The sequence below is a fragment of the Camelus ferus genome, chromosome 20 (genome assembly GCF_009834535.1).
Source record: "Camelus ferus isolate YT-003-E chromosome 20, BCGSAC_Cfer_1.0, whole genome shotgun sequence".
NCBI classification, from domain to species: Eukaryota; Metazoa; Chordata; class Mammalia; order Artiodactyla; family Camelidae; genus Camelus; species Camelus ferus.
The window spans coordinates 3,837,900-3,847,532 of record NC_045715.1 but is presented as its reverse complement, the minus strand read 5'-3'; the positions used below and the strand labels follow the sequence as shown (position 1 = coordinate 3,847,532).

Below are 9,633 nucleotides of genomic sequence, written 5' to 3'. Positions count from 1 at the left end.
CGGAGATGACTCATCACTGTGTCCGCCAGGTCAGATCCAGCCTCCTGAGGAGCAGCACCCATGGCCCCAGGACCCGGGACAGCGACTCGGCCGGGCGGTGGTGCGGCCTCAACTCCCCTGAAAATCCAAGGGAAAAGTCCTGGTGGGGAACAGGGTGAAACGACACTGAAGCCATCCCTTCCCGCTGGAGCAGCTGTGCACCCCCGCGCCGCTGGCTGCTCATGGCCGCCCTCGTCGAACGTTCACCCCGTCACTCACGGTCCTCCACCAGCCACCAGCGTCACACCGGGGACGGGATCTGATCGTGACAACGGGCCAGGAGTGAAGCGGCAGACTACAGAGCACCCGGGATGGGAAAAGGGGAACATCAAAGCCCCTCTTCCTCCTTAAAGGTCGCCTCGGAAAGCAGAGGCCTCCCGTTAGGACACAAGACCCTCCCGGGCTTCAGGGACCTGGCCCCAGCCTCCCTGCCTCTCCCTCCTCTCTGGGGGCAGAAGGCAGCTGCGCCCAGGCCCCGGGGCCGGAGGCCTGGCTCCAAGCCCCGGCTGGTGAAAAGCCGACAGGCGCCGCCCGCTCAGAGATGTGACTCCCTCCACCATCTGTGCCCTGTACACAGCCTGCCCCTTGCACAACAGAAAAAGAGGAGGCAAGGAGAAAGAAATGGAAGTTGATTTGGAAAAAGCTTCTAGGATCTGGAGTTTCCGATGTCCCTCTGTGTGGCTTTGCTCGTTACACAGGTGGAGGAGCCTGTCAGGTGAGAAATCATGCCCAGTGTTTATACTTTTATGGAGCCCAGGGACCAATTAGGCACAGAGCGCCAACGGGCAAAGCCCTTCTGAAAGGACTAGAAGGTAACTCTTGTATTACTGTTCCTTTTCCCTCGCTTTTTCCAAATAAAAGACAAATGCTATGTCAACAGTTTCTCAAGAGCAATTCTTTATTTTCTGAAAGTCCTAAAACTGACCCATTTATCACAAGATGACTGATGCCTCCACCCACAAACAATATGTTTTCCTCTTTCATTCGGCAATTCCGGAGCCCCGGGAGGACCGGGGCTGGAGGAGGCAGGGACGTCAAAACCTGCCCTCCACGCCCAGCAGCCGCACGGCCGCCTCCTGCACGGCCTGGTGGATGCGCCCGACCTCTCTCTGGGACAGGGTGCGCTCCATGTGGCGGTAGGTGATGCGGTAGCAGTGGCTGGTCCTGTGTGTCCTGGAGGACGGGAGAGAAAGGCAGGTGAGTGAGGGACAGGTGTGCCACCCGTGAGAGCCCAGAACAGACCACCGACGTGGCACTACAGAGACAGCACGGTCCTGCGTGTGTTCCTCACAGACTTGGGGTGGGGGAGGCAGAAGCCAACTAGACTAATCGAGGCTGCATAATCGAGGTCTCCGTGGACTGGCTGCATCCACGTCCCTGGGACAGAAGCTTCTCCCAGACCTGAAATCCTGGGCCAGCCCATGTTATTCCACTTTGCTCTTCTCGTGCCCAGGGCAACGTCTAGTATACAGCAGGTGCTGCATAAAAACCACTGAACCAGTGCTAACACGATCACCGAACCCCTGGGTGGGAACCTGCTTTCAGGCCTCGCAGAGGCTGGCCAGCCTCGCACAGCCCTGCCGGGTTACTGCGGCCCCTGCCCATGTTCAGCCGTGCTCTTCTCTTCTCCTCTCGCCCCCGCCTGTGACAGTGATGGAGCCAGATGCAATCAGCGAGGACACAGCAGAGGCGAGCAGCGGGCAGTAAACACCAGGGCGCCCCAAGCCCTCAGCCAACATGAGCCTCATCCCCTCCCACAGCCAAGGGACAGCACAGAAGCCACAGGGCAGGCCCTAGGGCCAGTGATCCAGTCCACACCCAGCGGTTTCCTCTCGGGGCAGCCCTGGCTGGTTGCAGCATGGAGCTTCAGTTCCCTCACCTACAAGAAGGTGGCTAAGAGTCATGTCTACCACAGAGGATGGCTCAAAGCAGAACCAGAGGGTGAAGCACACAGAGCGCGTGGCCTAGAGCCTGGTGCACCGTGAGAGCTCGGAAAGCGGGGCCTCTTCCTGTGCGTGTGCGTGTGTTTTAATGGAGGCACTGGGGGCTGACCCCAGGACCGGTGCGTGCTAAGCACGCGCTCTACCACCGAGTATGCCCTCCCCCTGTGGGTCTAAATGAGGTGAGCGGGGAACCCGCGGGAGCAGCAGCGAGCTGGCAGCCCAGGCCGTGCTTCGGTTCCCGGGAGTGAAGCCTCCCGCAGAGCCCAGGCCCCCGGGGACAGGGCACCGTGCCCGATGCACAGGCTGCGTCCGTGCCTTAAGGTGCTTCCCCAGCAGGTATGCCCATGTGCTTCAGGCAGACCAGACAGGCTCCTGGGCGTGCTGGGGTCCTGTGGGAACAGTGTCCCCTGCAGAGGTGGAGCCCCGCCGGGCCCTGCTGCTCTGGCCTCTCGCGGTGGCGGGAGGCCCTGGCGCGGAGGAAGGGCCTCTCCCTTGCGGCTCCATCAAGGACGGACGCTGCCAACACCCCGGGGTCCGAGAGACGGAGGACTCCAGGGGATGAGAAATTAGTTCAGGAGCAAGAAAAAGGGGGGAGGGGCTGAAGGTGGCTTGATGGTGACGCAAACATCCACTAGACAGGGTCTCGGGGCCTGGGCGGCCTGCAGGTGGTGACTGAGCAAGGCTATGAGGGTGGCTTCCTGCAGGGGAGGTGCCGCCCCCCAGCCCGGCGGGAGTGCGCCCTCCTAGCTCCCTCCCCCTGACGCACGCAGGGCCTGAGGGCAGCGGGGACAGCGTCCTCGCCCGCCCGGGCTCCGCGCTTCCAGGCCACGACACAGGTCCCGATTCTCAGTTTCCTCCCCACTGAAAGAGGTAACTGACCCCATCGGCCTTTCCCAACTGCTATGGAGACACATTCAGAAGGTGGAGGGGCTCTGAACCACAGTGGGCTGCGTGAGGTGACAGTGTGCTGAGGACAGTCTCACTCTGTGTTTCTCGGCGGCTCCCCCAGGCCTCTCCGAGCTGAGAAGCAGGTGACACGGCCCGGCCCCTCTGCAGGTGGAGGCCTCCCAGAGGTGAAGGGAAGCGCGCAGCCCCTTGTTTCTGAGGGCTGCGCGGAAGGCCGCTCTAAGGGTTCCTGGGATTCAAACAGTTTTTACAAAACACTGTGATGAGTTGGGTGCCAGTGAATCACAAACATATGGATTAATTTGAAAAATTGAGAGAAACAGTATTTGGCAGAACACATGGCGGTGATTCAGTGATTCAACTGAAAATCAACCAGGTCTGCCTTTTCCCACTGCCGCTGGTGAGAGCGCGCAGGGGGTTTCCTTTTGTTTGTTTTCTAGAAACTTCTGTTTGGAGCTTTCTGACGGGGGACGTACCCCTGTCCTCCTTTTGCAGTCGGGGACCAGAAGCCGTGGAGCTGAGCACGGTCTGAGCAGAGGACCAAGCCTCTCACCCTGAGGAGTGGTCCAGCCGCAGGAAGCCCGGGGCTGAGGCTTTTGCAGCTGATGGTGGAACAGGTGAGGCGATGGGTCCCTCTAACGGACGGCAACCCCAAGTGTCTGGGTCAGGGCCCTTTTGATTCTTTTATACCCTCCAACTTGGCCTTTTTTAGCCCAGAAGCTTCTCAGTCTTCCCTCTGCCACGGGCCCCGCTGTCTGAGAAACAGCAGTGAACACGCACGCCGCGCCCGTCCACACTGCGCGCTGTTCGGGTCCTGCACGCACGTGAACCCATTTAAGCAGCCCAGCCCTGCTGGGCAGACAGCACCACCTTCCTGGCACACACACGAGGAAACCAGGCAGAGAGAGCAGAAGGCACTTGGCCGCGTTCGCACAGCTAACAAGCGGCAGGGCCGGATCTGAAGCCAGCAGCCTGGTGGGGACGCGCAACAGCGCAGCCGCCGCGGAGAGCAGCCCGGTGGTCCCTCCAGGACCTAAGCCGAGTTACCGCAGGACCCGGCAATCCCGCTCCGGGGGGCGGGCCCACAATAACTGGAAGCAGGTGTTCAAACAAAAACTCGAGCAAGAATTTTCACAGCAGCGTACTCACAACAGCTGGAGATGGGCATGTCCTTCTGTGGGTTAACGGATAAACACAGCACGGAGAGGAACAATGGAGTGTTATTCAGTCATTAAAAGAAGTGAGGTACTTATACAGGGTGCATCACGGATGCACCTCAAACACGCTGACAGGAGCCAGACACAACAGACGACACCTGGTGTGGTTCCACGTCCGTGAAGTGTCCGAGCAGGGGAACTGGTACAGACGGCCAGCAGACCGGTGGAGGCCAGGGCCAAGGGAACAGAAACACTCACGTGAAAAGACACCTGCACCCTGACGTGCACGGCAGCATTAGCTACCAGAGACAAGATGTGGAAGCAGCCTAGGCGTCCACGGACAGGTGACTGGCTAGAGAAGACGTGTTTACACACAACGGAGCTTCAGTCGGCTGTGAGAAGGAACGAGACACTGCCGTTCGCGACGTGCATGGGCCTGGAGGGTATTATTCTTAGTGAAGTGGGTCGGACAGAGAAACACAAATACTCTGTTATCACTTCTATGTGGAATTTAAAAAATAAAACAAATGAACAAATGTAACAAAACAGAAACAGACTCACAGAGGGGGTCGGAGGGGAGGAGGTGGGGGAGGGGCAAAGTGGGTGGGAGGGACTAAGAGGTGCAAACCACGAGGCGTGAAACAAGCGAGCTGTAAGGACGCAGCGCACCGCGCAGGGAGTGCAGCCACTCCTCTCTGCTCACCCTGTGTGGAGTGCAACCCACAAAAAGCACTGAGCTGTGTCGTGCACCTGGAACTAGCACCACCTTGTACGTCAACTGTACGTCGATGATGAAGAAGCACCGTGAAGCCCATTGCTGCTCCCCAGGCAGCAGTGTACCTGTGACAGACCTTCTGAAGGGACGGGGGCCATCAGGCATCCCTGGAGAGAAGGAACAGCAGGTCAGAGCGCTGGCGAGGCCGTGGCACCCCGCCTCCACATCCGGCCACAGTGGCTGACCCTGGCTGGCACACGGGCTCCAGACTTGAGATCACACCCTCCCCAGACGCAGCCGACACCCAGCTCCTGCAACGCCTGAGATGTCTGCGTTTCCCTCGGTGACCAGAGCAGCTCCTTCGCGTTCCCTGGTGGGGGTGGTACACGGGGCACCTCCCAGAATGGGTCACTGTGCCCACTGTCCCTGCAGAGGCCACCCACCAGGCAGGGCTTCCTCCAACTGTCCCGGGGCAGGTTCTGTTTTCAGAGTAATGGGCAGTGGGACCCCACATCCGCTTTTGCCCGTGGGATGCCGAAACTGTCTGATGCCCAGCTGGCTGTGCCCCGGTAGGTGCAGGTGCTCTCGTGGGAGGCCTGACTCCAGAGAGGGGACAGTGGGATGGGAAGGGGATCAGAAGCCAGCTGGCTACAGAGGACACGGGGTGTGGGGTAGGGGAGAAGCCAGATCTTGCGCCTGGAGCCCTGGGTTCCACCCCCTCCTCCGTCCTTTGCTGTCTGTGCGACCTGAGGATGACACCTGCTTCCCAGGCTGGTGCTGACTGATGCGGGGTGTGTGCCAGTTAAGGCTGATGGAGACCCCGGCACCGGGGCTGCAGGGCAGGGGAGGGACGCCGTGGGAGGGGTGGGGCATGAGCACATGGGGGGGCTCTGGCTGGGAAAGGGGTGAGGAGTGGGAGTCAGGGAGAGAGACGAGTGACTGCTCAGAACTGGGCACTATTTTAAAAAGTGCTCTGGAAACTAAGCAAATCAGGTCCCCCCTCTACTTTCCCTACATTAAAAAAACAAGACCAAAGCGAGAGAAGAAAGTGAAAGCCTGATAACTAAGACTGAGGGTCCAAAGACTCTGGCCCCTCCTCACGAACTGCTCCGGGGTTTTCCAGGACAGAGGCCTCCTTGGCTCAATGCAGGAAAGAACCCAGACCCCGCCTGAGCCCCGCCCAGGCCCAGCCACAGCCCTGAGACCAGTCAGGTGGTGAAACCGAGGGCTGGCCGGGTTCCTCTGGGGTCTGCAATGGGGGGGGGGGTGCTGGCCGGAAGACAGAGGAGATTCTGGAGGGAGTGAGCTGGTCAGAGCTCCCGCAGAGCCCGCAGGGTGCAGGGAAGGGGTGATCTGGGGGGACTTCTAGACAGGCTGACAAAGGGATGCAGCTCCCTTTGCGGTACTCGTGGTGAAACCAGGGGGCGTGGGCTGGCATCATGGGGGTGGGCGTCCAAGGAGGATGTCCTGGAGGAGGCGGGTCTCGGGTGGTAACAGGCCCTCTGGACACCTTCTTGCCCTGCCCCCCTCATCTGCCTTCTCCCGCCCCTCCCCTATCGCACACTCTGCAACTAAGAGGTTTGTTCTCCCTGTCAGACTGCGCGGCCGTCTCAGGCATGCCACTCCCAAGGGGGCCGCTCCAGGGCACCTCCCCGCCCGGCAGCGCGCGGACATCACTGCCTCTCGCCACTCTGTGGTGCTGCTGTGATTTTTCCCCAGAGGGGTTTCTGTTCCTTGGAGTCAGTCAGAAGAAACCGGACCAGATGGCTCCTCTGACAGTCACTGCCTTGGGAAGGACAACTCCAGTCCAGGCCCTGATGGGGTGGGGGGGGCGGGGCCGGGAAAGAGAAACCTGCTTTCCAGCCTGCCCCTCCCGCACTGGCCCCGAAGGGGTCCTAGGAGATACACGCTGCGCTGTGTAGGCCAGACACGCCTCTTCACATCCACACACGGCAGGTCTGTGGGGAAGTTCCCCTCCCCCGTCTTACTTCCATCAGTCCCTGTGACTCTCCTCGCCCTTCCAAGGGGGGTCTCAGGCCCGGCCAGGCAGGCAGGAAGTTCTTGCCCTCGCCTCCTGGAGGGTGGGGCCAGTGCGCCCCGTCTCCCCATGCACGTGAAAATAACCGCCTCGGGGAAATTTCCCATCGAGTCTTTGTGGATGCGGGAGACGCAGCCTCGCCGAGCGCCACCGCTTCCCAGACACAGGACCTGGGGCCAGTTCGTAATCGCTGACCCGGGCTCTCATTTTGAGACACAGACAAGGGACCACAGGGCTATGTAAAGTGCTTAGCAGAGCTCAGGCCTCCATGAACAACTGGTTATCACTACTTCTGCAGCCGAGGGTCCCAGAGCCTCAGTTCGGGCCGCGCAGAAGGGCCCTGGCGTTAAGACAAGTCACCTGAGCCCCAGCCTCCTCCTCTGCATACAGGGACCCCAGCACGACACAGGCTGCAAACGGAGGGGCCTTGGAGACGCCGTGTTAGGTGAGATGGGGCAGACGCAGAGGGCCCAACGTTGCCCAGCTCCACTGACACGAGGCCCGTGGAGCTGCAGGTTCACAGGGTTGGAAAGGAGAACGGTGGTCGCCGGGTCTGGGCGGGTGGAGGGCAGAGTCAGTGCCTAAGAGGGACAGGGTCCCAGCCAAGCAAGATGCAAAAGCTCTGGAGGTGGACGGCTGTGACGGTCGCACAACCACGGGTAAGTACTTTAATGCCGCCGAAATGTACACTTGAGAAAGATGAAAACGGTAAACTTCATGTCATGCATATTTTATCACAATAAAAATTTTTTTTGAGGAGGAGAGTTGGCCCAAACAACCCAGTTGACTATTACTGGAAACGGAAGCTGGGAATCCACATGTACGTTAAAAATTAACAAACAAAAAACAATAATAAAAACCCCACCAGACCACTGCGTGCGGCAGGACTGTCACGAGTGGCAGTGCGGTTCGCTCCCACTCCCCAGATGGCTCGCTCATCCCCTCGACTTCATTAAGTTAGTAACCAGGCTGCCCTGCGCTTCCTACAAACGGGTTTTAGGACCATCGGCTCAAAATGCTAAACAGGGCTTCCCATATGTGAAAAATCCTCTTCGACGATTCCATTGTCTTCCAAGCCACCCTCCTACGCTCCTGACAAACCTGAAGGAACGTCTCCTGTTGCACAGATTTCCAGAGCTCTGCGCTTTTCGGCTGTGTGGAAAATTTAGAAGAGGTTTTATTTTTCTCCCTGGCTGGGTTGGCCCAGCCCAAGTCAACAGAGCTAACGTGAGCTCTGCGCTGGGGCGCGGCAGCCTCCTGAACGCGCTGGCACCCGGTGGCTGAGTAAGGTCACAAAACACAAGATTTGGGGGAAGCCAAGTGCTACATTTTCAACTCAATCAACTGATCCGCGATTAGTTATTCTGTGCTGAGGCAAACACTGCAGGAAATTCAAAACAGGGATATGAATTGCTCAATCAATACATAAATATTCATGGCAGCGTGAGGGGGAAGAAATATCCCCAAATAAGACAGGAAGGATCAGGCTAAACATCCATCTCTTTGGGGGTTGACACTGATGCCCCAAAAGATAAGGAACAGGACAAAGCTGTGAGCGCTGAGTGTTAAATAACTTGGGGGTTAGACAAGGCGGGCACGGGAGGTGGGGTTCGATCCAGACCTTACAGGTGGGGAGGGTTTGGGCAGGCGAAGGGCAAGGAGCATATTCGAGGCAGCGGGTGACACACACGGCTCTGGTGGGGGTTGCTGAGTGTATGTTCCAGGTACAAGTGGTCCAGCGAAGAGCCGTCTGGAGGATGCCTGGATTTGCGGGGAGAGGGTCGGGTCCAGTGACAGCAAGAAGCTGGCTCTGGTTGTGACATGTGTAGCAGTCTCACAGGCAAGAGCCCATGGGACAGGGCCTGGAGGTATGAGACTGGCACACGGAGAAGTGGTGAAGGGAAAGGCCACTCCTGCAAAGTTACAGACAGAATCGTGAGCTCGCAGGGACAGGTGGAAGGGAAGCTCAGTGGCTCGTTGCGGGTACAAGGCACAGAAGTGGGGGGCAGGGGACTGGGGGGTGGCTGAGGGCTACAGAGGAGGGCCTGAGTTTCCCAGCTGAGAAGCCTCAGCTGAAAATCCATCACGAGGCAATCAAGCCAAACCAGAGTCGAGGATCAGGTCCCCACGGAATCCCGTGAAAGGCTGGCAGGACCTTGCTCTGGGCAGTTTCACTGCTCCTAGAGACAGGCCCTGAGCTAAGCCCAGATCTCACGCCCCCAAGCAACAGAGGGTCACCGAGCTACCGCGGTGTACACCATGTCGCCCATGTGGTTTTAGGACCAGCCGGCCAAGAGCATGCTGTAGGCCGCCCTCCACCGCGTTACTCAGGAGCAGAATTACCCACGAGTGTCACGCCGTGGAGCGAGCAACGGACGGAACGGGCTAATTACTCCAGGAGAGACTCAGTGTCCAGTTACCCGTGAAGGAAGTCATATCAGTAAAGAAAAGTTTATACACAATTCCAGTGATTTATGGTTATTTTGCACATGCTTTTCAGAAGGGACTCTCCAGGTCTCATTAAAGCATCACCTCTCAACAAACAGTGAGTGAGGGACTGAGGGAGAGAAAGGCGAGGCTGGGACGTGGATGGGAGGACGAACTTCCCCTACACATACCATTCTAGGCTGGGCCACAGCAGCGATGGCTTCAGTAAGTGCTCAGCATCCGAGCAGCACATTTTAAGGCATCACAGAACCCAAGGTCAGGAACCACAGACTTCCTGGTCCATGCCTGAGTTCTCTCTGCAAAGCCCGACACTGGATTGCTTCTGGGCAGCCCACACGGGCTCCCACAGCCCAGGCAGAGAGGGTGCTCCCTGTAAGGTAACGGCTT

The 9,633-nt window shown here is 58.7% G+C and overlaps 1 protein-coding gene across 10 annotated transcripts in view; it reads right to left on the bottom strand.

The window, feature by feature from the left end:
• Positions 1–914: 914 nt before the first annotated feature.
• The window catches only part of FARS2 (phenylalanyl-tRNA synthetase 2, mitochondrial), a 310,909-nt gene continuing 302,190 nt past the window's right edge, over positions 915–9,633 (bottom strand). For 6 of the 10 annotated variants that reach the window (XM_032462440.1, XM_032462441.1, XM_014556203.2 and 3 more), the window contains one exon: positions 918–1,212. In XM_032462440.1, coding sequence (XP_032318331.1) covers positions 1,074–1,212 — 139 coding nt within the window. In that variant the 3' untranslated portion in view covers positions 918–1,073. Of the gene's footprint in view, positions 1,213–4,748; positions 4,928–9,633 lie in introns of all 10 variants that reach the window. The other 4 variants (XM_032462447.1, XM_032462439.1, XR_004313368.1 and 1 more) reach the window with 3 other exon arrangements.